This window comes from Corticium candelabrum, chromosome 12, assembly GCF_963422355.1.
Source record: "Corticium candelabrum chromosome 12, ooCorCand1.1, whole genome shotgun sequence".
NCBI classification, from domain to species: Eukaryota; Metazoa; Porifera; class Homoscleromorpha; order Homosclerophorida; family Plakinidae; genus Corticium; species Corticium candelabrum.
In genome coordinates this window covers 6,964,615-6,989,960 of record NC_085096.1, presented here as the reverse complement: position 1 = coordinate 6,989,960, position 25,346 = coordinate 6,964,615, and the positions used below count along the sequence as shown (strand labels likewise).

The following is a 25,346-nucleotide window of genomic DNA, read 5'->3' as shown; positions in this document are numbered from 1 at the left end:
CCTGCTAACTGTGACAGCAAGTCATCTATGTCTGGCAATGGGTGTCGGTCAACTTCCAATATGGGATTTACCATTGTCTTGTAATCTCCACAAATCCTTACTGTTCCATTGGGCTTCACCACTGGAAGGATTGGTGTGGCCCAACCTGAAAATTTCACTGGACTAATAATACCTGCTGCTTGAAGCCTGAACAGCTCTTCTTCCACTCTCTCTTTCAGTGTATATGGGACTTTCCGTGTCTTATGAAAACGTGGTATTGCTTGTGACTTGGTTTTGAGTGTGGCTTGGATACCTTTCAGCTCTCCAAGATAATCCTGGAAACCTCTTGGTTCTCTTCTAACAGCTCATTTAGGTTACTGTGTGTGTGCAGACTGAACAGTGCCTTCCACTCCACCTGTACGTGTCGTAACCAATCTATACCCAGCAAACTGGGTCCGTTTCCTTCCACCACGTGTAACTCCAGTTGTCTAGGAGGGGCCTTGTCTGCCCCTTGTACCTTGGCCTTAATAGTCCCCAACATTGATACTCTGCCCCATATGCTCTTAGTATGCTGGCACTCTCTCTAAGAAGTGGAGGAGACGACCCCCACATTGTCTTATATGTCGTGGCACTAATTACTGCCACCTTTGCTACTGTGTCAATCTCCATTGTCAAGCATCTCCCATTTATTTCACTTGTCTCATCAAGGGAACTGGTTTGCTTACAGGGTATATGTTTTTCAGCTCTAAAGATTCTTCTTCGTCATCCTCTGCCCGTTCCACCTGATGTTTGGCTTGCGGCTTTGGCTGTGCTTTCATAATACAACTGGACTTCTTGCCTTGCCCTTTTGATCTACAGACTTGACTGAGGTGTACCACTTTCTTGCATGCAAAACACTTGCCTTCTTTGAACCTGCATTCGGGAGGAGAATGTCCTGACCACAACAATAACAGGTTTTGGGCATTTGTGGTTGCATTCGGTGTACAGCACACACCGCTGCACTTCTGTCGTGTCAATAATGTTGGATGCCATTATCTCCCGCGTGTTCTTTCCCGCTGCTTCTGTAGCACCCTATTTTCAAAGCCCGCACAAACGACAACTCCTTTCTGCTAACAAATGCCGCTGCGTGTGCTCATCGTCAATACCACAAACTAAACGATCACGGAGCATCTCGTTCAGTGTCTCTCCATACTCGCAAAACTCGGATAATGTGTGCAACACAGACACAAACTCTGCAACTGACTCACCCGTATGCCGGATTCTCAAATTGAATCACAGTCTCTGTACCATGAACGTAGGCTTGGGGTTGTAGTGGTTCCCTCAGATCTGTGAAAGACCATTCTCTCAGTTTGGCGGGAGCTGTCAAGTTGTACAGTAACTTGTAGGTGCATGCGCCGACTGCTGACAGAAACATTGCCTTCATTCTGGACTCATCCGTGATGCCGTTGGCTTTCAAATAGCACAACATTCGTTCCTCGTACTGCGACCACTCGTTGGACTCCGCATCAAAGCGCCTAGCCTGCCGAATGCTGCCACAGGCATTGGTGTGGCTGTTGATGTTCCACACGCTGTGGCTTCGTCCATCCCCGTCGCCAATGTAGTGAACATAACTCAACTTATATTCTAGTGCTCCCACCATTAATCTACTGCATCCGGGAACACTGCTCTACCCCAGATTATGTTACTATGCAACATGTCTCTCTAATTGCCGAGCGTAGCGAGGCTTCTAATCCGGGTCGCACAACAGAAATGGGCGTGGTCCTTTAAGGCTCTCCATCAAGCTTTTGGTATATATATATATATATATATATATATATATATATATATATATATATATATGTGTGTGTGTGTGTGTGTGTGTGTGTGTGTGTGTGTGTGTGTGTGTGTGTGTGTGTGTGTGTGTGTGTGTGTGTACACAAATCTCAAATTTCTCCTCCCATGACCTCGTTTCATGTTAGGACCTACCTTAAATAATCGTTTCCGTGTCCGACTACAGATGAGTCTAGGAACGATTCGTCTAAGTGAGCAATCGGCGACGAAAACACTTCATGAACTTCCATCGCCCCATCCTTTTGTATTGTAGCTAGGGCCTGTGTGTACTTGACAACCGAGAAACACCTTCAGGAGTTGAATGCCACCTACAGTCAACTATTCACACGTCCCATACTACAATTAATCCTTTACTACACTGTGCTGCATCTAACACTGTCGATAGTCAATGTTTGCCGATATCAATTTCTATGTCAGTAAATACCATACCAAGACTGTACATTTCAATTGTCTTGATCACGATCGCAAAACGATGACTACCTATACCAGGCCTATATATGTAGTCTAAACTACTAGGAAGTTTGCATGTTTACTTCCATGACAGCTAGGGTTTCAACAAATACGTATTGTCTAGCTAGGACTCGACGTTTCAGTAGACGGTCTGAAAACTCCATTGGACGTGTTACTCACGAATGCGAGGCGCCTACGAATACAATACAACTAGTCTACTACAGGTGCATTTGTGAGTCCAAAAGGCATCACATCAAACTCATACAATCCATGAGATGTAGTGAAGGCTGTCTTCAATCTATCAGCTGATTCAACTTCCACTTGCCAATATCCAGAGACCGGGTCTGAGATAGAGAAATAGCATGCTCCACACAATGAATCCAGTGTCTCATCAATCTGTGGCAATGGATAGCTATCTTTCATTGTCAGGGCATTCAACTTCCGACAATCACCACAAAACCGGAATCGTCCAGACTTCTTCTTGACTAGACCACAGGAGATGACCAGGCATTAGTGGATAAACATATGACCTTGTTCTCCAGCATCTCTTGCATCTGATCATCCACTACTTTCTTAAGACTCTGTGGCAGTCTTCTCGGATGCTGCCTGACTGTCGCATTTCCTCCTGTGGGAATATGATGCTGCCTTAAGTCAGTCCATCCAATGTCGCTTGGTGTAGTTGCAAACAACTTGGCTTTCTCAATAAGTAAGGCCTGCAGTTCAAGTTTCTGTCCTGCTGGCAATGACTAACTGATCTGAAATTGGTGCAACAACTTTCGATTATTGAACATGTATGGTTTTTTTGTCTGTAGAGAATTCCCTGAATAAATTTCCTCATTTGCAATGGCTCCAGACAACAGAATATAACAGAATAGAGCTGGTAGGTTACTACAGTACAGTGTACTGAGCTACAAGCAACTACTAGCCAATGCAACGCAACCACTGCTCGAAGCAAAGAATGTCTATACTTATTGTTCAATACGGAAGGTGCTCGCAGGAGCATCGACTGTGACGCCGACTATGGTGTGGGCACCCGAAGTCCCACCCGGACCCCAGTGGCTGATGGACTTTGTCGTAGTCGGAGGCCTTAGCCACCCCAGTCAAAGACCAGGTACTCATTTATACTCCTGAGTTGGGAGAGGCAATTGTGTGTAACTTTCTTGCCCAAGGAAATTATACCATAGCTTGCCATCACTGTGACTTGCACTTGCAACCCTGCAAGGTCCCAGATGTTTCCATTCTCTAAACGCACTCTCTAACCAATTCAGCCACAGCACCACACACACGCACAGCACAGCACACAAGCACAGCACACAAGCACAGCACACAAGCACAGCACACAAGCACAGCACACAAGCACAGCACAGCACACAAGCACAGCACAGCACACAAGCACAGCACAGCACACAAGCACAGCACAGCACACAAGCACAGCACAGCACACAAGCACAGCACAGCACACAAGCACAGCACAGCACACAAGCACAGCACAGCACACAAGCACAGCACAGCACACAAGCACAGCACAGCACACAAGCACAGCACAGCACACAAGCACAGCACAGCACACAAGCACAGCACAGCACACAAGCACAGCACAGCACACAAGCACAGCACAGCACACAAGCACAGCACAGCACACAAGCACAGCACAGCACACAAGCACAGCACAGCACACAAGCACAGCACAGCACACAAGCACAGCACAGCACACAAGCACAGCACAGCACACAAGCACAGCACAGCACACAAGCACAGCACAGCACACAAGCACAGCACAGCACACAAGCACAGCACAGCACACAAGCACAGCACAGCACACAAGCACAGCACAGCACACAAGCACAGCACAGCACACAAGCACAGCACAGCACACAAGCACAGCACAGCACACAAGCACAGCACAGCACACAAGCACAGCACAGCACACAAGCACAGCACACAAGCACAGCACACAAGCACAGCACACAAGCACAGCACACAAGCACAGCACACAAGCACAGCACACAAGCACAGCACACAAGCACAGCACACAAGCACAGCACACAAGCACAGCACACAAGCACAGCACACAAGCACAAGCACAGCACATTGCTGCAGTCACCTCCTGTTGTTTTCAAAGTCCATCCAACAAATGATATACAATAAAATGAGAGTAAGAGAAACAGTCGTGTGAGGTATACCACAATATTGACAATCAAGTATCACACACTCACCGCCTTCTGTGATCCAAAATCAGTTATTATACACATTCAGAAACAGATTCATACTATCATTGCGCACAACTAAGCTAACCGTTAACCCTAGTCGAACGTGAATTCGCTGCATGTCACAGTAATAATTCATATTAATTAATTAAAAGTATCTAGCTAGGTAACCCTAGGCGAATCATTCACCTACTCAAAGCTGGAGCACTACGTAACGCGACGAGCATCAATCTCTATTAATATTGCTGTGCCTTTCAAAGTACTAAAAGTGCGCACCTTTTTGCCGTCTTCAGCCATTTCCGACTTGGCCGTATTTAGACGCATGCGTGAAGCGTACACGTTAAAATTTTAGTCTCGCGTAGCCAGACCTAAATCACGGTGTACACGTGTGCTCTTTCAGCCTACTTGGAAACAATTATAATTTGGAAGTTGCCTCGAAGACTGAGCGGTCGCACCAAAGGCTAATAATTAATTTCTAGTCTCGCGTAGCCAGACCTTTCCCCGCCGCGTCACATGTACCGGCGAATTTTTTACCTAATGCTTGGCCTATTTGCGGTTTGGTCATGTGATTTGGTTGTCACGAACACTTGTCATGAACATGTCAGCTCGTCTCCTTCTCGTTTCAGCCCTTTTTCTGTTGGCTAAAGGACGTCAGTTGAGATCCAAAGAAGAGACTTTGGAGATGATACATTCTCTTCTTTCGTCTCCGCAATCTCTGGCTCGCTACAGCGGCGGCCGCCCCTTGTCATTCAGTTTTTCTGATTGTGGTACGTCTAATGCACCAATTGTTGCGTTTGTTGTGTTTGCGTGTGTGCATGCTAGGCAGCGATGTGGAGTAGAACAATGATGGGAGTTCCAGGTTACTTCCGGTGTATGGAACATTCGGTCCCCCACCCAAATTGTGTCCCCCACCCAAATTGTGTCCCCCACCCAAATTGTGTCCCCCACCCAAATTGTGTCCCCCACCCAAATTGTGTCCCCCACCCAAATTGTGTCCCCCACCCAAATTGTGTCCCCCACCCAAATTGTGTCCCCCACCCAAATTGTGTCCCCCACCCAAATTGTGTCCCCCACCCAAATTGTGTCCCCCACCCAAATTGTGTCCCCCACCCAAATTGTGTCCCCCACCCAAATTGTGTCCCCCACCCAAATTGTGTCCCCCACCCAAATTGTGTCCCCCACCCAAATTGTGTCCCCCACCCAAATTGTGTCCCCCACCCAAATTGTGTCCCCCACCCAAATTGTGTCCCCCACCCAAATTGTGTCCCCCACCCAAATTGTGTCCCCCACCCAAATTGTGTCCCCCACCCAAATTGTGTCCCCCACCCAAATTGTGTCCCCCCCCGGACTAAATTGGCCGGTCTAGCCTGTCTGAGCGGACAGAATAGTCCAAGCCCATTCTGTCCCCTCTTGGCCCATTTGGTCCGAGCTGAAGGTTCTCTAGACTCGTACCCAGTCCTCCTCAGTCTACCAAACAACCATAGAATTTATGTTTGAACAGGTCCCGTATACTCATACAGTGCGACCCGTATAACAGAGCTAGATCTCTCAAGTTCAACCACGGATACATATTTCTATCATGGCAGAACTTTGCCCTACATTGTAGCTCCAGTCAAACAGAAGCCCTCAGTATCTGACTGGCACATGGGCCCCAGTGCGCCAGTTGTTGTGACTGCCTCTTATGCCGCAAACTCAAAAAGGGGACACATACAAGACTTTCTCACAGAAGTATTGCAACGAGTAAGTGCAAAACTCCGTACCAACTGCTTCCAGAGATACCAAAGGTTCTGCGCTAGAGGAATTTAACTGTCACACAAACACGGATGTCGACGGTACGTACGTACGGCCTAGACTAGCTACGTACACCAGTTACTGTGCTTGAATATTTCTAAGACATTTACAGTATGCGCTAATTGCTATTTCAACAAACTAGTACGATACGCAGTTGTAATTACAGCATGCAGATGCCCATAGCATAGGAGAGATATTGATCTGTGTGAGAGCAAGGAAAGCTGCCAGTTAGCACCCTGTGACAACAAGGAAGAGGCACTTCTTGACCATTGTGGCTTCACCTACATACACAGAGAGACCTGAGAACACTGCTAGTAGGGATGAGCCAAATTATTTTTTCTGACATTTTGAACCATCTTCCTACACAACTTTAGTTAATTAATATTAAGTTACTATTTTTAAGTAACGTAGCAATACACTTAATTACGTAATTACTATGGTGTTACACAGTGTATACCACAATAGTGTACATGTATGCACTGCTTTCAAGTCACCATAGGTGTATTACGTGTATTACTGCGGTGTACACATTACACTGCTAAACATCTTCAAGTTAGAGCCTCTACACGTATGTTACACATATTGTCCGAACGATTGTCCACTAATTCGCGAAAACACATGCAATAGCTAGATGGCGCGAAGCAGCACCGCCCTGACACCACAAGTCACGCCCAAATCTGGGTGCCATCTGTCATGAGTCCTGCTCGATACGGCGGTAGTTTGCATGGTGCTGTCAGGACCTGACGGCTTAGGGAAGTGCACGCGCGACCGAAGCAACTCTTCTACTCTGCATTCATGCAGATAAAGAGACGAAAATCAGTTGGGCAAAATGTAGGGAGCAAAAGAATGTCGCTTACTTTGACCGCTCACAACAAAGTACGTATTATTAGCCCACGAAAACTCATACCCAGCAAGCACCAACGCAACCGATTCCTCATCAGAATGTATGTGCTAACGACAGTCTTGCACTTGCTTTACAACAAATGCCAATAACACTCACCTTGTACGACTACATTGCGAGTCAAAATGACCGGAAACCGCCATGATCATCGTCACTTTGACCTCGTCCTGCATCTCCAAACAAGAGAAGATTCCATCTTGACAAGAAGTTCTGAAGAAAGCAATAGTGCAGGCACATCCAAGAACCAAGTAGGTTTGATTCGCTTCTCTCTATATGTTGGGCGAAATACAAATAGTTGAAACTACCAGCGGACGAACGTCATAGTTGACCGTTTTGCTCGGCTTCCTGCAAACGTATCTACATCTCTCTAGGGTTGGGAAGCAGGCAAAAAAACAGAGAATAGATCAGTTGTCACCACTGCCTTGTAAGACGAGCTGAGGTCAAAGACTTACTAGACTATGCGCGGATGTTTCGAGGTTGTCATTTAAGCTATCGATACGCCCTACAGATGTTCAGATTATCCGGGACATCTCGCGAACTTAACTTCCCCGGTTGTTTGGTAGACTGTCCTCCTCTCGCGCCCCATGTGTTTTGGCATGTGCTTTTTTGTTCCACTTGCCAGGAGAAGGACTAGTAACATATTATGTCACGTGAACAACTAGTTCTTCACGTGGTAGGTTTTTGGTGTGTTGATTGGTCAAAACTGTACGGGGAGGGGGAGATGAAAATATGTTGTTAGAAAGGCATGGGTAGGATCCTATTAGAATGAATTGAGTAGCAATTACCTTGACAATTAGACAGTTATTAGCAATTTTTGTCTTTTACGCAAGGTGCAAGCTCATTAGTGTTGTTTGACAGCTCTGCTGTGGACATCCTGAGGATAAGGTCTTCTCCAGCTGGAATTGACAGAGATGTCTCTAGCTGTTCAGTACGAAGTGAATGGTAGCCAATAGACGCAGGAGCATGTACAAGGTGCGTTTGCTACATCTAGATAGTAAAGCTACAATGTTCATGAAGCAAGGGTTTCCCTCGTTGTAACTCTAATTTCTAAACAGTCCCCAGAAAGAGCATAAAGCTTTGTGTTTTGTGTTGGCTGGCCATGTTTAGGTTAATACTCTGTTTAGCATTGTACTCTATGAGTGGAATTATTTGACACCATATTATCAGTGCAGGTGGCAACAATTTACAGGATTGGTTTCTAATTAAACTAATGAAATAAGTGGTCACATGACATAATATGTTACCAGTCCTCCTGGGAAGTGGAACAAAAAAAGCAAGTGCCAAGACAGGTGGAGTGCCCAGGAGGAGGACTGGGTAGGAGTCTAAAGGTTCTCAACTAAACAAACACCTTGACCACCAAACTGATTTCTACGTTTAATACAGGTCGTTGTAAAGCCAAGTAAAATAAATATAAAATAAATATAGCGTGAAATTACGTCAATCACTCATGTAATAGTGAAATAGACAAACCTGTAGCTTCTTGCTCGTCAGACACAGACAGACAGAACCAGTAGTGTCCAGTCGATGGCTACGATTCGTTCTGTGGCTAAAAGCTTGCTGTACAACCTCCCAGCTAGATTCCGTGTGAAGCAGTAGAGCACGCTATACAATTTGGTGGCATTACATCTCTTATTTATGGATATGTCTAATTAAAGATGAGGCTTTTCACACAAGCTTTCCAAACTCAGCCCAGCCAACCTAACCCGTGTCACAGAGCTGAGCCAGCCCCTGTTCACATGGTACTGTAAATCAACAAATGTTCTTAAGCTATTTAATTTTGTAAATTTTGTAAATTGCAAGAATTTATTAACTTACATTGCTTACTAACTTTTGTAGTTCAGATATCCATCAATGGTTGGATTTTATTTATTTTATAGGCATTCTACTAAATTCACAAGAGTAAAATCTGCTTGGCTCATAGGACTATGCAGACAACGTCCAAAAAACTCACTAACATAGTAAGCAGCAATAGCAGGACTAACCGCACAACTTGGAATGGAAACCTAGCGCTTAGTCGATGAATTAGCTTTGCAAGCCAAGAAATCAAAGACATTGAGGATACAGTACAGATGTCGGTAGGTATTTATCCGGATGTTTATTGATCCTCGCTGTCACTTCTACACACGTGTTCAAGAGGCATAAGGGAAGTTTATGAACATTTGTTTCTTACGAAATAGAGTTTGCTGCAGTTTGCAAACCAGGATTCGAGTAATGTGTTTGAATCTGGTCGCCAGTTTGGCCACGTAGAGGAACGGTTGGTCGCCAAACTTTCACTAGTTTCTAGGTCAGAGTTTCCAGAAGTAAACAAGTCATTCATATCACTGTTGAGACCCTTTTCCAGGTTATCATGTTTGACATTAAATTGAGACCTAACTAGGAATTTGCAGTAACGTTGGATGAACATTGTAGATAGCAAGTAAACACATCAATCTACAATATTATGTTTGGGATTCTTTCCTAGTGTCCTGCGTGCAATAGACACTGTGTGACTCACACGTATGGTGTGTGGTGTATGTGGCTGTTTGCTGCATTTGTTGCCTACCAGATCTGGTATGCAACGGAGCCGTCTCTATGGACTGAACCTTAGAGCTCCAAATGTGATACCTGATGCAATGCCACATAAAATTACACATGGTACATTGCTGTCTGCATGTACGACCTCTGGAAACAGCGTTGACAGGACACTGGGATGTGCAAGGGTGGGTTGCACCTCTGGGTTGCACCACAGCCATACATCTCTCTAAATTACTCTTGATTGCACATACGGGCTTCAACACCTGATTCTATGCCTCCGGACATTTTCAGGAATGGCACATTTATCCTATTAATGTCTGATGTCCAGCTGTTATTTTGGACACTGGTTTTGAGAGGGACAAGTACATGCGGTTTACACAGTAGCTATATGCATTTGCTATAACAAGTCAGTATGCAGTAGTAATTCTGCTGTGAGCATGTGTATCTATAAGTACTCATTTGTTATATTTTGTAGGCGGTAAGAACTCAACTCTCATTGTACAAAATCTCACTCTTGCCCCTGACCCTATTGTTGTCCCGGGGAATGTAACAGTGGGTGTAAATGTCACTCTCAAGGAGATGCTCAGCTCGCCTATCAAAGTGGCTGTCACAATAAAGAAAAAGATTTTGGGACTTGTTATTACAATTCCATGCGACAAAAACTTTGGATCATGCACTTATGACGATGCCTGCTCGATATTGGACAAAGTCAAGTGCCCACAGCAGTTCATTCACAATCATCTTCACTGCAAATGTCCTTTCAAGCCTGGCAACTACTCATTGCCTGAAACTTCGATTGGAATTGCTCTGCCTTCAAATTTGCCATCATTTCTTGCAGATGTGAGTGATTTTGTCGCAGTGTGACGATAGTTTGTAAACTTTTTGTTAAACTGTATGTTTAGTTTTGTACTTTTGGTAACATATAATTAAGGAGACTTACTACAGCGTTGATAGTTTCTTACTGGATGTCAAAGCCATTTGTATGGTTATGTGTGTATGTTTCTAGGGTGACTATGACATTGAAGCAAAGATTTTTGACTCAAAGGGTGCTCAAGCTGGTTGTGTCCATCTTGACCTTTCCTTGAAAGTGAAATCCTAGATGGCACATGACGGTTAAAGTACCAAGACTAGTGTTGTATTGCAGTAAGTAAGTTGTGTTAGATGTTTTGCGGTAGTTAAAAGAATAGTATGTTATGTGGTGTTGGAGATTAACATGATATGTTGCAACTATTATTTATGTGAAATGAAGCGTCAGCCTTGCATTCAGGAACCCTAACAATCTAAATCAATTCAGTGGTACAATTGCAGCATGAATTTAGTAGAATACCGTTTGCATAAAATAAGTGGTTCAATTGTATGAGTCACATCAGACACTTCAGCATAGCAACAAGTGGCACTGAAGGCCTTCCTATAGATATAACATCAGGTCGAACAGTTCCTGTGGTTTGGACACCATATTATAGACCAATAATTGCAGTGATGTGTTGGTTTGGAAACCATGACATGGTACTTTTGCATGACTGTTTGTAAATGTGGATGGTTTTCCAGGACATAAATTTGACATTTGTTGATATTGGGGGTGTTCTCATTTGGAAAGAATAAAATAATGCCAATTATGTCTTTGGCGATTGATAAGCATGTGTGGATGTTAACTTGGAAGGTGCTGTTATGAACCTTAGGGCAGAAAGTTTATTTTTCAACTGTAGATTTTATGTGCACTTGTATGCCACTCAGTAATGTGCTCATGAAGCCATAAATCACGGGGGGGGGGGGGGGGGAAGACTGAATTTGCAAGTGGAGTGACAAACTATAAAGTTCAGCACAACAGATTGGTAGTACTGTAGTTGGAAAGGCTACCTTACTTTTTAGTAATTCACCCAGAACAGACCAAACTCCTTAGGTTTCTATCCTGTTCTTTTTGTTCATCTGTTGGAACTTCAACCAATACTAAAAACAATGAACAAGAATCGGGTTGGTTGCACATCAGTTTAATTAATTAACATCTAGTATCTCTTATATTTTCACTGTTTAGCATAAAACAAATTGACAGTAAATAAGGCTGGACCAACTAAATTTTTCGGATGTTCAGGTATTTGAACATGAAACCAAACCAACCAACTGAAATAAATTTTGACTATGTGACATTCTGAGCACGATCAGTTCTCATTGCACTGCCTACAAATGTGACATAATAAAAGGGGCACTAAGTAAAATATGCTGTTATGACTGTTATTTTCCAAACTAGCTGATTAGCCCTCTTTTTGCTCAGGTGAATTAAGTAGGTTAACTAACACAAATTCCCTCTATACTGTACACTCCAGTAATTTGTTAAAGACAACACAAAATCCCAGAAAGCCTGTTCCGTATGTGTGACCAATTTACGAGTATGTGACCGTAGTTGCAGCTATTTGGACGTTCCCGTTCAGGGCCGGATCCAGAGGGGGTAAGGGGGGTTGAAACCTCCTCTTTTTCAATTGGCGTGGTTCAATAATTTCATAGAATTTCATTAGAAAAAAGAAAATTAGTAATGCTATAAATAACTGCTAACGTGAACCCCCTCTTTAAAAAATTCCTGGATCTGGCGCTGCATTGTACAGTACAGCATTCGTTGATAGGTATATTGCGCATGCGCTTATGATCAACACCTTGAAGCGCGAAAAATTACCATATCACCTGGCATTATCCGGGATTCTGAGCATACAAACAGCTGATGGAGGGCTCTCGTGCTGATGCAAAACATATTGCTGACGAGCTGTGTCAAGCATATCTTTCTCACTCCCTTACTCGAAGAGGTTATAGCGACGCCATTCCTCGTACAATGATTGCAGCGTGCCTGTCGGCCGACGTATCACGTGTATTCAAGTTTCTCCAACCACTCGCCGACTCCTTCGAAGACTTGGCTCCGGATGTGTTTCATGACTTGATTCCGTGTCTTCACATTACGGCCAGGACGGCGTATAAATTATTTGACCATTTGGCGCTGGAAATCTTTGCCGACGGCGTGAACTGGGGGAAGATAGCTGCTCTGTACGCCCTAGCGGGGGCTGTGGCGGTCGAATGCGTGCGACGAAACTGGAAGCGCGGTGTTCGTTCGGTTTACGTATGTTTCTCTACGTTTATAAGAGAGCATTTGCTGGAGTGGATTGTGGACCATGACGGCTGGGTTGATGAAACATTTGGTATGAATGTGTAATTTGAAGTTGATGGATAACTTTTTTTTATTTAGAACGGGTTTATGGAGTGGTCTGGGAGAAGACAGCAGCGAGGAAATGACCACTTCTGGACGTTTGCTAAAATCGTTGGACTAGTGGTGTTGGGAGGAATACTGCTTGCTGCATTTGCGTTTGGAAAATGACGGTAAGTTAGTTGGTGACAGCTGCAGATGTGTTATAGAAATGAAATGCGTGTATGGTTTAGGCGCTGTTTTGTTGCCAAGCCGTATTGGTGTGCGATGTTGCTGCGGAATCATATCACGTGCAAAGGTGGTTTTTATACGTTGCAGCTAGATTGTTAGAACTGTTACAGAATGATTATTTATTTAGACTTAAGTGGTTATTTGGACTTGATTGGTTATTTGCATTTTATTTGTTATATGCGTTTTATTGATTGTTTGCTTTTTATTGGTTATTTGCACTAACTGATACACATTAGCAAGAAATATATGTTATGAGATGTTTGAGCATTATTCTTATGATAGTATTATTATGTTCACATTCACTTTGATGCAAATCATGTTTTTGTTATTGATTCACTTGGCATGCTTTATTAGATCATTCAATCAACGATTAAACTCATAGAATGCATGCTCAGTCAAGGCTAGTGATTATCAGCTATGATATTGATAAAATGTTTAACTAACAACATAGTGAAGACACCACTGTCTGGCATAATTTGATTAAGGACCATGTTTCAATACAGTAAGTAGTGACTTATAGTATAATTTCAATTTTGGTACCATAGTATAGTATTAAATTGAGTCTCATCATAGCATTGGTAAATGTTAGTGTGAATGGATATGTGATCAAGTGATGTGCTCAATCGTGTGTTTATGCATGTGTCAATCCGATCATTACATTGATTGTTTGTCATTAGGCACCTCAGGCAACTACTCAACAACTAGGGCTTATGCTGGACTCTCAAAAAGCATTTGTCTCTCTGTGTGATGTTGTATGTCTTAGTGATGAGTCATCAGGAACAGTCAAGAACAGCCTAAAAGTATGTTATGATTGTCACTGTTGTGATGATATTCCATGGTCTGTGTGCATACTGCGGCAAGTATTACAGAGCAGATAACGTTTTCTAGTCAGTCAGACATAGGTTACACAGAGCTCGAAAAATCGGTTCAACTAGTTGTCGTCATTTGACGAGTTTCCAAAAATTTAATGTCGTCAAAATTTTTAGTTTAGGATGTCATATTGATATCAATCGCGGTGTTTAGTGGTATGCCACCATTTTGTACAACCTTCTAAAATTCAGTGCAAGCATATGGCGCAGTATGGCATGCACCGCCAACACGTTACTGCTGAGTCAATGGATACAACGTATTACATTTTACAGAGCTAGACGTCTTCAAGGAAGACAATAGTGCTAGCTAATTGAATTAGTGATTAATCCACTTATCTTTTTCAAAACAAGGCTTGGTTTCAACCAGACCACATAGCACATTGCAGAAGTTGTCTGTTTCTTGCTCCTGTAAAATCACAATCTACCTATTTCGACCTACAGGATTTACCACTTCTTCACGTGCTCCCTCGTCACAAACGTCATGCCTTACTCTGTCGGAATCCTGATATGCTCCCAGTTTCATTATCCCGGGATATGAGCAGTTTGTCAACGTACGCTGCTGGTGTATTACTACATGTACATGTCATTGTACGACAAATGTCCTAATGTGAGCGTCAAATCGATGTATGTTTCAGTACAGTTATTCGCCTGCATACCGAGAAGGCCATTACAAACTAGCCTTGGTCTGCTCTAGTCGTCAAAGACCTAGACTACAATGTTAGTCTCAGTTGTAAAATTTAACTCGTCAAATGATGACTTGACCTATTTTTTGAGCCCTGGTTGCAGTGCAGGATATAACGACTTGTGGTTGACCGGACATCCACGAAGTTGTCGGACATCCTAATTTTGGCTTGCAGCAGCATATATAGTATCAATTTGTCTTTTCCCCTATTAAAGCAACACTGTCAAGATTTACGCACATGCTTGTGCGCTCTAGGCATGTCACATTTTGCGTAAATCTACATCTGGACTCCTAGAACAGCGTAATGGCATTTCGTGACAATTTAGTGCGATAGAATGCAAAAAGGAAAATAGAGACAGTGCATCTTATTAATTATGTGAGTATGCTACTAAGATAGCCTATCTGATCATGAACCTGATAGTTTGCTAAATTAAGTACACATGAGAAATAGTGCACTTGCAAGCAGAGACTTGGTATGGTTGTTTTTACAATGTCTTGTAAAGTGAGTTTTTATTAGTAGATACAGCAGAACTAAAAACTACAACCGAGAAGATTCAGAATTCGTTTAATCAGGAATTTGGTTAAACCACGCATTCCAGTCTTGTAGTGCACAACTTGGCTCATTGTTCTCAGACACAGTCATCACACTCTGAAAAGAAGTACAGTAGAACCTCGCTAATCTGTACAGTCCGTGCCAAGCCTCGTTTGGATTAGTGAATTGGGCGGATTACCAAAAATGCCAAAACGTGTAGCCTTGGAGGTCCAGACTTTGCCTTGGACACCCAGACCACTAGCACATTTACGTACACATATGTCATGTTTGTGGTAAAGGTAGCGTAACTCTATTAGGCATATCTGCTCTCCCTTGAACTCGACCCATCAGGTGGTCTATCCTGTATGGTTTTTAGTGCACCATTATCGCTAATATCTACTCCACGTAGGTCCACAACTATCTAGAACGTCCCGTTTGAGCTCAGTAACAAGATAATGAGTACTCCGCTTCTTAGTCTTTGATAGGCGATTGTCTTTTTCTAGTGTCTTGTACGGTAGTAATATCTTGGAACTGTACCAAAATGAAATGGCAAAATGTGCGGTTTCTAATGATACTAAAAACACGGTGTAAGACAACCAGATGGTGAAACTAGAGCGGATTTTCGGATAGAGCAACGTTTGTTATCCTGGCCTTTGCTTGTAAGCCGTGCAGACATGTCGCAATCGCAAAAGCGCCATCTATACGTTTTTCTTGCACCTATGTCAAGGTTTGAGAGTCACAAGTATAGTCGTGTTGTACTACTCGAACGTGACACGTATGTATTTCTTAGCTACCATGCATTGCATTAGAGATCAAACTAGCTGGCCTTTCTGCCTAGACAGATGCGCCAACCGTTGTATCCCGCACTGGGTTGAACTCTCCCTTTAACGAATTACCATATGACATCATACAGTGTGCAATCCCCATTACATGTGGCACATTGCATTGACTTCTGCATTTCATGCGACACATGCACTTACAAATAGATTTTAACACAGCTTTCGATTTGCTTGTTGGCATACGTTTCCACTGGAGCAATTGCAACACTTTTTTTTGAAATGTAAAATACAAAATTATTGAATAAGATGTGAGACATTATCTATTTATTGTTCAACTAGTGGCAAGAAATTTTCCTTTTGAATTCAGCTAAATTATAACATTTGTAGCACTGTACAGTGCCATGCTATTATATGTTAGAATCTCAAACAGCTTGGTTTTTGGGATGTTTGTGTATCAGAGTTTGTCATATCCACCACTTTCATTAGTAATTGTACTACTGTTGTGTTTTGCTCTGGTATTGTGTATGATCACATGTACAGAAAGAAAGGCGCAAGAGTAGACATAGGACTTGCTGCCACTATTGGTCGTGTGAGTAACTGACAGTTATGTGAATGAACATTATGAGTTTAATTGTGTGACTAATTCTGATTATTCTGTTTAATCTTGTTTCCCTGGACCCGTTGGACCTGCTGAATTTCACGAACTTCTTGGAGCATATGGAAATTTTGGACAAGTAGGAATTTCTGCGTTTTCTGTAAGTGCACAGTATTGGATTTGCTTGGTTTTGAGTGGTATTATTTGGATGTCTCTTTTTGAGATTGTTGTTTAGGCCAGACCAATTAAATTGTATGATGCTTGCTGTAAAATGACTTGGTAGTAATTATATATACATCCTATGACCTCGTATATATCAATGACTCTGCATTGCTGCAGTGCTGGGCAATATCAGAAATCACCACAATATTTCTGTCGGCCCAGTCAACGACATCATGATATCTTGCCTATTGCAACACTAAACTTGCAACTCAGTATCCTCACAATATACACTCTATTAATATTGCTCTTCATCTCACATACATAACTTTTACCTACAGTTGGGACTAAGGGTTTCTGGACAAAACACTAACAAAATAGCTATATTTGCTTGAATCTCAGCATTTCCACGCTTCGTAATGGTAGCATGTTCTTAGCCATGCAGTAGCATTCGTCAGCTCTTTCTACCTGGGAGAAGAATGGCTGTACTTGCTAGTGGCTACAAACTCGTCACCTGTCTTATACTTTGCCTATCATGTTGCTCGTATTACTTCGAAGATTATGTATTTAATAAACATACCGTATTACCGCACATAAAAGCACATGTGCTTGTATGTGAGTGTAGATGAACCAGTGTGCCTGTACCTTGAGTTATGAGTGTGTGCGCTTGTTTAATGAGGTTATTGGCCAGCTATTAGCAGAGTAAGTAGATGAGTGTTTTATGTACATTTTCATTATGTCAGGTTCTAGAGAAGGGTTCTGTATACGAAAAAGAGCACAGTTTCAGCCGCATCGATGCTAACGATGATGATGATGATGATGACAGCGACAACAATGGGGACTTACTGTAGACTGACGTTACTGATGATGACATAGGGCACATTTCATTTGCAGTTCCGGCAGTTCTAGAACTGCACGTTTGATTTAGTTCTGGAACTGTTCGAACTGTCGGCGCGATCTCTGGTCTAGAGGTTTGAGGCTAGGACTGACACGCCTCTTTTCTGCAAAAGTCTCAGAAGAAGGATGGTGCACTATTTGCAGATAGTAATACTAATAGCTTCGTGCGCTCTATTGCTCCATTTGAGGAGGATTGGCATCCATCACAAGGTCAAAAAGAGGCGCTGTTAGCTGAAGTCACTGTGGTAGTCGATAAAGCGATACTAGGCGTTGACATTGTTTCAGTTAGCAGTTCTTGTTCACAAAGCAGATTTTTTGGTTCAATTTGGTTCTGGTTCTGTCAGTTCCAACACGCCCTACTTTTCAGTTCTAAACCTGCAAATCGAACGTGCCCATTGTGATTACAACAATATTTTAGACAAAGAGCTACTTAGAGTAGTAGGTTTGATAGTCTGAACATAATTCTAGTGAATACAACACTCAATGGGATGAATTTCAGTTGTTCACTTATACCCCATTCACACGAGCACAGCTCCAAACTGAGCCGAGACGAGCCAAGCCAGCCTGGGCTAATGAAGCGAGCCAGCCCTTGTTCACACGACGTTCTGACAAAGCGAGCCAGCCGAGTTTTAGTAGGCGTGTCTCTTGGTGCACACGCTAGATACAGACGTCGTCATGGAACAAGCTGTCTGAGCTTACTTCTCGCTGGCACTAGAACAGTGCGGAAATATTGAGGAAAAGTACCGAGCATATAGACGTCGTCTTCGTTTTGACAGGCACTACACAACCAGACCGAACCAAACCGTGCTGGCATGGCAACTTGAGGTGGGCCAACCCAGCTCGGTTCGGTTTGGCCGGCATTCACACGACGAAGTGAAACCGAGCCAAACCGTACCGTGCTGGCACAGTTACAAATGCTCGCGTGAATGGGGTATTAGAGGCGAATGTGATTCTATTCTATCCTATTCCTGAAGAGCCTGATTTCACATATAGGTGCATGCACTCTTATTTGTGGTAATACACTAGTATTTAAACTGATGTAACATGCAGTGGAGCAGCAGGCGTAAAATAATGGCATATGGTAAAATGTCTGCCCGACTATGTCAATTCCTAGAGATGACTGGATAAGGAACTATAATCATCAAATAGGGGGCCAATGCTGCTGTTCAGGCAGCCTATTGAAGATATAATTGTACTATGTATGGGTTACTTACAATTTTAAAAGTGCCGGAAGCAAGCTACAGTACATGTATTGTTGAGAACTCTACCTTTCCACTACTAATTAACAATTTTTTAAGATAGTTTGTGAGGCTGTAGCAACACAATACTGGAATGGTATCGTAGGATCAAAATGTATGCAGTATTTTAGATTTGTGATTTGCGATTTCTTATTTCTAAATTTTAAGAAATCACAAAATTAAATTTTGCAAAGTTAAAACATATACTACTGTACTTATGAAAGAGTAAAATGTATTAGAAATTGCAAATTAAGATTGCATAATATCTGCAGGTGAGAAATTACAAAAAATTAACCTCACGAAAAACATTTGTAATATTATAGGGAGAGGAAGCATGCTTTGCATACAATGTACTAGTTTGTTTGATAAGTTAATAATTGTCAATAAATAACACTTGGTGTAGTATCACTTGCATGTACCTTTGTGTGGTTACTGGTGTTTGTAGCTCAAGCATTGAGAGTCACACATGGAGAGATGTGGAAACATCCGGGACTTTCAGGTCACAGGTTCTGGGATGAACGCTTTCATTGGGCAAGGAACTCACACAGAATTGTCTCTCTTGACTCAGGAGTAGAAACGAGTGCCTGCTCTTTGACTGGGGATGAACAAACTCTACTAGGCAGTGGGAAGCTATCTTCAGATATAGTACATTTGAATGGCTTAACTATTTGTCCATTTTATTTTATGTTTTACCTTTTGCATTGTTTCATGGTGTAGGTTTTACATTTATATATAATATTAGGCAAGATTGTGCTGTACCAAACATTCAACATCTTGGTAGTACAGTGATTTGGAATCAAGGGTTATTTATATACGGTTTTTTTCTGGGTTAGTGCAACTCGTATGAGTCATCTGGCTTACCTGTTGCAGAAAATGAACACCTATCTTTATGGTGTCACACCCCAGGCTTTATGTGTCCTCTGCTCATCATCATCATCATCATCATCATCATCATCATCATCATCGGCTAATTGCCAATCTTGGCATGTGTACACATGTGCTGTATCACATTTGGAATACTGACATGCCGCTGAGTCTTTTTTGCCTTTAGTTAGGCAATGTGAAGAGCTCCAGACTGTATAGATGATGTTTAGTAAATAGTAGATTACATATGACAGGAGGCTTTTATTAGGCATCTATGCTAACGTGCAGAAGTAGCAAACAATACATGGCATCATGCCTTAATTTGCTTTGCCCCGTTGAGATAAAATCTGAGATGTTGAGACACTGAGTAGTACTATACAAAAGAGTCAAAAACTAGCTTACTGCATGCCAACTTTGCATTGTGGTCCACATTTCGTTAGTTGTAAGCCATGCCTACCAAAATGCCAAGCTACACTGTACCTCATATTCACTGATATGATATGAACTCATGCACCTCACTGCAGTGATTGTAATCAAACTTAGATGGTAAACAAGTGAGAATATTGTCATTTCCCAAATGTACTAGTCAGTGCATGCATAGCAGAATCCATAGTTCTCAACAGAGGGTGAATGTCTTGTGATGCTAACAGCAAAGACCCTGCATGTCCCCATAAGCCAGCCTCATATAACTGATGAACAACATCACTGACTCGAGAACTGACATTAGTTGATTTATCTGTTACATGTGCCGCCTCTTCTAAATGTTCAAGATAGACACCTTCAGCTGGAGATTTCTGGTGTGCCAGCACATATTTGATGAAAGCATCATAGTAACGTGTTGATACAAGAGACACGGCTTGTCTTCGAATCAGAAGTAACTCAAGCAACTCGTCACTCTCCTCGATGTCCTAACACACAAGACTCGTATAGCTCACATATGATAAATGTATTTATGATAATGAAAGATAAATTCCTCGTATCACTAGATGTAAGTGGAGCCTTGCATATGTGTGTCTGCTTGTGCATAATTATATGTCAGGTTGCAATGTTTCTGCTAAGGTTTAGTGTAAAAGGCCAGACACACTGTCGTGCCGATATCCATAATTGCCAGGAGTCATTGGTTCAGATTCGACAGCCACGTAACAGTTTGCATACATATTTGCATGGTTCACACAACTGAAAAGTGTGTTACTGGCAGAGTCACTCTGCTTGCAACAACAAAGTGCAACTGAGAGAAGAGCTTTTTTAGCAGCTGTTCTCTCATTTCAAAAGTTGGGCAGTGTACAATTTAGTGTTTTTCTCTATCTCTTTCATGACCAAATCTCGCAAAGTCCATGTCGTGCCGCTCTTGATGACTGTTCACTACTAGAACACTAACAGAATGCAAGAACAGTTTCCATCACCTAGAAAAGCCAAGGGAACATGCCATTTGTTGCATCATGGGGAAGCAACTACTTGGGTCAACTCCATCTGTATTAATGTATTATTCTTTGTCTCCTGGATGTTTCAACACTTGTATGCAAATTGAGATTACACTCAAACCTTGCTAATCCGGACAGTATGGGACCAGCCGCTGTCTGGATTCTAGAAATGTCTGGAAGACAGCTAGCTAATGTGCCTTATATCCTTGGAATCCCAGACCATTTTTAATGTAAGGTTTGGTGAATGTCATACCAGTTCATGTGTGTACAGTACACACTGCAATGTACATGTGTATTTTGTACTACAGTTACATTGGTTACACGCGCGTTTTTTTGCCAAAGTGCTTACCGTCAGCCACAAGACCTGAATATGTGCTGAGTAAGTGTCCAGATCTTACGGAGGTTTGAGTGTACGATGATCACAGCACTACCATGCATGTTTATATTAGAGACTTTACAACCATGGCAGGTATAATAGAAATTGATCTAGATGACTAAAATTGGCATCAAAATGAGGCCTTTTAGTAAAAAATTCAGTAATTTTTTAGTACAGTAAAGTAAAATGACAATCTTTACGAAAATATATTTGGCCCAGCTTGTTCTGAAGTTGCTAGTGTGAATGCCATATAAGTCTATCATTCCTTAGGGCTCAGTCTGTGAAGGGCAGTCTTGGCCAGATGAGATATCCCCATAAAACTATAATATAGCTTATTCAGAAGGCTAAATCCTCTCCAGTCTTCATAGGCATGTCAAGCAGAAATGCCCTAGGTCATGACTCCATTTGCTGCACTTTTAAATGTAAAACGTGTTTAGAATCTAAACATGTTTAGCTAGGAAGCGTCTCCACTTCTCATTTTATCCTCGATCTCAACGTCAGTATCCGGGACTTGTTGCATCGTCGGAATTCATTGTACCGCTATGTCAGAGGATGCGCATCGTAGGTGAAAGCGTCAGACGACACACGTTGGGAGTGCACAGCAATAGTGAGAGATGGAACATTATAGTCTTGTGTGGCCAGACCTTCCGGCTTACAGAAGGCACATAAGATGAAAGAAGGTCTGACCACACAAGAGAAGGGCAACATCAGTGGTCTGACATGTCTCAGAAATCGCTCTCTGTAACATGTTACGCCGTTTTCTGATTTTGTCTTTTCAAGTATCCTCCAGAGAAAAAGAAAATACACTGCAAATGCACAAAAAATTAGATCCATTTTCGTGCAACCCGCGTTACCATCAACGTGACATTAAACCTAAACCACTTGAGCTAAACTACCTCTGAACTTGCTTAGTGAAAGCTGTTCATGTTTACATTTAATAAACAGGTTTAACACTATTGGAGAGAAGCTGAATCTTAATTAAACATCTTTAGGCTTAAACAACTTTAAAACATGTTTTGGTCATAATGGAGATGCACCCTAAGTTCCCAGGCCATCTGTTTGATCGTACACATCATCATTTTCAATATGGTGAAACCAGTGTTGAAAGAAGTCAGAGACACATGAAGAGCACATGCCCATCACATGTTAGAACACTTTCTGGCAAAGGCTGTGGAAGTGTAGTGGAAAGGGCGTAGCTTTCCACTGTGATTATCAGCCCCTCCAAACTTGAGGAACACACTACACTGGCAGTCAGTCTCTGCCTGTCTGTCTGTCTGTAAGTCAGATACTTACATTTTGAGTTTTAAGGATCTCAATTCCACTGCCGTGTAATTCACTGTGTGGAGTCACCAATGCATAGCAAATAGCTGAATTGAGAGTTTTCTCACAAAGAGTAGAGTACAAATCACGATCACACTGCAGTAACATACACATTGGACATTCAGCAAAAATTCTGCTACATGTAATTTAATCAGCATCACCTTAATATGCACCCCATGAAGTTTCTTCCTCATTGCAACTACAGCATGGGATGCTCCTTCATCATTACAGTTCAGGGTCGAGGAGAGCAAACGGCTAGCAGCACTACCAAAGCAGTACGTGACAGGCAGGCAGACATTCAAGCAGTTTAGAATGTGAAGCATACTGCTGAGGTTGAGTTGGCCAAACCAACAAGAGTTGAACAAGACCTTGAAAATGTTCTAAAGAACTGCTTGAACTTAGCAACTCATCAAACAGAGATGCTTGAGCTGCAAGTGTGTCAACTGATTGCAATGTTACCTAATACAGTAGAAATAGAATTTAATAGTTGAGTTAGTGAGAAGCGTACAACGTAGATGGAGCAGAATAGCAAAACGTGGTTATAATTCTGTGCCAAAAATCAATCGATTTCCCATACCGTGTGATTCCACACTCTTGACACAATTGCCTCTGTACGATAGAATAAAAGTAGTGATGAGTCTTTACTGCCGAGTGTGAAATTCTATAAAATTTGAGAAATAAGATAAAAGATAAACAATAGACATGAAACACAACAATTTATATGAACAGACATGCTACAACAGAATACTCTCAGCCTCGACTTACAAATATAACTACCACATGGCCAGTCTGTGCGACAAATGCTCTTCTATCTAGTCTTTTAATAGTCTCCAGATCTGGCAGTGAAATCATTGCAGATTGCTTCATGACTTACTTTTTCCAGTAGCTGTAGGACAGCTGTTCGAGGCTCTACAGGAAGGTCAACGTTTGCACAAAATGGACGCACAAGAGAAACCAGAGACTCCTGAGACAACATTTCCCCACTAAAATACAATAACAAAGAAAGGGATGACAACTTTGATGACAAATGAACACACACACAGACACACAGACACACACACACAGACACACACACACACACACACACACAGACACACACACACACAGACACACACACACACACACACACACACACACACACACACACACACACACACACACACACACACCACCACCACACCACACACAACTTGCTTCTGCTGATCAATCGCCACAGCACAATAACAAACAAAACAACTTTAAAGCTACAAAGATAACTAAGATGTACCCTGATTTGATGTGTGTTGCCACAGTATGGATGACACTTGCAAGCTCATCTAATCCTTCACTTCCATAATCCGGTAAACTAAAAGTAAAAGCAAGGCATCTATACCACACACTGATGTCAAGACCTACCCAGTCATTTCGTCATCACCTTAAAATTTGCAGCAGCTCAGAAACAGCTGATGTCAGGATACTTTGTATTGTCAACTGATGATCGGTCACACTGTTTGCAAGCTGCAACAACTGCACTATTGTTTCCGGCGATTCTCCATTGCACAACATCGATTCAAGAAGCAGACGCAGCTACAGAGTATAACAAATAATTAAAAGCAATGCATATTACTGTATATGGACATAGTTACCCTGTCTCTGTCAGCAGCAGTCAGGTCGTACTGTATTGCATATCCTCGAAACTCTTCCTAAAAAGTTGATGACAATATTAGCAATTTATTATGTATTAAAACATTTGAGCCAACACTGACTTTGTCCGAAGTCATCCAGTGGTGAAGTAATGGATCTTCCAGTGACTGGAGGTGAGTGAGAATGGTAGTCAGTTGATCTGCTATTTCTTGATATGATATACTGTAATATGTGTACATACAAATACAAACACAAATGCACGCAAGTGCACACATGAACACACACACACACACACACACACACACACACACACACACACACACACACACACACACACACACACACACACACACACACACACACACACACACACACACACACACACACCCTTTGTCATCCTCAATGTCTTTGCCTGTAATTTTTCGTTTTCCTGATGCCTGCGATTTGCTAAACTTGATGGCTCGTCTCACGACATCCATGCGAGTTATAAGAGGCAACTGAGAACAACAAACTGCAACTACTATGATTGAAAACACTTTCTATGAGCTTGTACCTGAGTTGCTTGCTGGCTACAGACAATGTCATCAAGAAGCTTCTTGAAGTCAATTGCAGTGAGGCGCTGGGAAAATTCTTGACAAATTTCATATCTATGAACCCAATGTGACTAAAAAGTACATAACTTGTTGCTTTTGCAGTACTGAATATCAGTAAACTAAATGGCTCTGTTACTGCTTTGGATTCATCTGATTCCTTGCCATCTCCTTCCCAAAACAGCTTTTTGCAGTAAATCAAGAACACTCCACTTGGTGTTAGATAGGAGCCCTAATGTGATCAACATTGAGACAACGGTACACAGAATGAATAAACAGGCTGAAAAAGGAAGACATCAACTAGCAGGCAGACA

At 42.2% G+C, this 25,346-nt stretch overlaps 3 protein-coding genes across 5 annotated transcripts in view; 2 read left to right on the top strand and 1 right to left on the bottom strand.

Annotated features, from left to right (window-relative positions):
- The first annotated feature begins 5,027 nt into the window (after window positions 1–5,027).
- Window positions 5,028–10,905, top strand: LOC134187942 (ganglioside GM2 activator-like). Its single transcript, XM_062656117.1, has 3 exons — window positions 5,028–5,233; window positions 10,148–10,512; window positions 10,679–10,905. The coding sequence occupies exons 1-3, from the start codon at window positions 5,059–5,061 to the stop codon at window positions 10,769–10,771; spliced, it is 633 nt and encodes a 210-aa protein (XP_062512101.1). The 5' UTR covers window positions 5,028–5,058; the 3' UTR covers window positions 10,772–10,905.
- A 1,458-nt stretch (window positions 10,906–12,363) lies between these two features.
- LOC134187955 (bcl-2-like protein 1) lies at window positions 12,364–16,856 on the top strand. 2 transcript variants are annotated; one of them, XM_062656137.1, is made up of 4 exons: window positions 12,364–12,835; window positions 12,899–13,029; window positions 13,090–13,154; window positions 13,765–13,887. In XM_062656137.1, exons 1-2 carry the CDS (start codon window positions 12,383–12,385, stop codon window positions 13,025–13,027), a joined length of 582 nt encoding a protein of 193 aa, XP_062512121.1. In that variant the 5' UTR covers window positions 12,364–12,382; the 3' UTR covers window positions 13,028–13,029; window positions 13,090–13,154; window positions 13,765–13,887. The 2 variants fall into 2 exon arrangements, 1 of the variants encoding a protein (XP_062512121.1); XR_009971209.1 differs by lacking the exons at window positions 12,364–12,835; window positions 12,899–13,029 and adding an exon at window positions 16,490–16,856 and having other exon boundaries at window positions 13,089–13,154.
- Window positions 16,857–20,198: 3,342 nt separating this feature from the next.
- The window catches only part of LOC134187787 (NBAS subunit of NRZ tethering complex-like), a 46,840-nt gene continuing 41,692 nt past the window's right edge, over window positions 20,199–25,346 (bottom strand). For both annotated transcript variants that reach the window (XM_062655941.1, XM_062655942.1), the window contains exons 53-65: window positions 25,172–25,264; window positions 24,996–25,106; window positions 24,830–24,939; window positions 24,565–24,664; window positions 24,445–24,501; window positions 24,234–24,385; window positions 24,087–24,164; window positions 23,694–23,802; window positions 23,397–23,480; window positions 23,145–23,278; window positions 22,981–23,083; window positions 22,793–22,915; window positions 20,199–20,610 (exon numbers count right to left, since the gene is read on the bottom strand). In XM_062655941.1, coding sequence (XP_062511925.1) covers window positions 20,269–20,610; window positions 22,793–22,915; window positions 22,981–23,083; window positions 23,145–23,278; window positions 23,397–23,480; window positions 23,694–23,802; window positions 24,087–24,164; window positions 24,234–24,385; window positions 24,445–24,501; window positions 24,565–24,664; window positions 24,830–24,939; window positions 24,996–25,106; window positions 25,172–25,264 — 1,596 coding nt within the window. In that variant the 3' untranslated portion in view covers window positions 20,199–20,268. The remainder of the gene's footprint in view (window positions 20,611–22,792; window positions 22,916–22,980; window positions 23,084–23,144; window positions 23,279–23,396; window positions 23,481–23,693; window positions 23,803–24,086; window positions 24,165–24,233; window positions 24,386–24,444; window positions 24,502–24,564; window positions 24,665–24,829; window positions 24,940–24,995; window positions 25,107–25,171; window positions 25,265–25,346) is intronic.

Excerpts from the sequence above, each read along its gene's own strand:
- LOC134187942 (XM_062656117.1), top strand. The coding sequence starts at position 5,059 with ATGAACATGTCAGCTCGTCTCCTTCTCGTTTCAGCCCTTTTTCTGTTG. Across the intron at positions 5,234-10,147 it reads ATTCAGTTTTTCTGATTGTG|GCGGTAAGAACTCAACTCTC; the intron begins GTACGTCTAATG and ends TATATTTTGTAG. Across the intron at positions 10,513-10,678 it reads TGCCATCATTTCTTGCAGAT|GGTGACTATGACATTGAAGC; the intron begins GTGAGTGATTTT and ends GTATGTTTCTAG.
- LOC134187955 (XM_062656137.1), top strand. The coding sequence starts at position 12,383 with ATGGAGGGCTCTCGTGCTGATGCAAAACATATTGCTGACGAGCTGTGT. Across the intron at positions 12,836-12,898 it reads TTGTGGACCATGACGGCTGG|AACGGGTTTATGGAGTGGTC; the intron begins GTTGATGAAACA and ends TTTTTTATTTAG.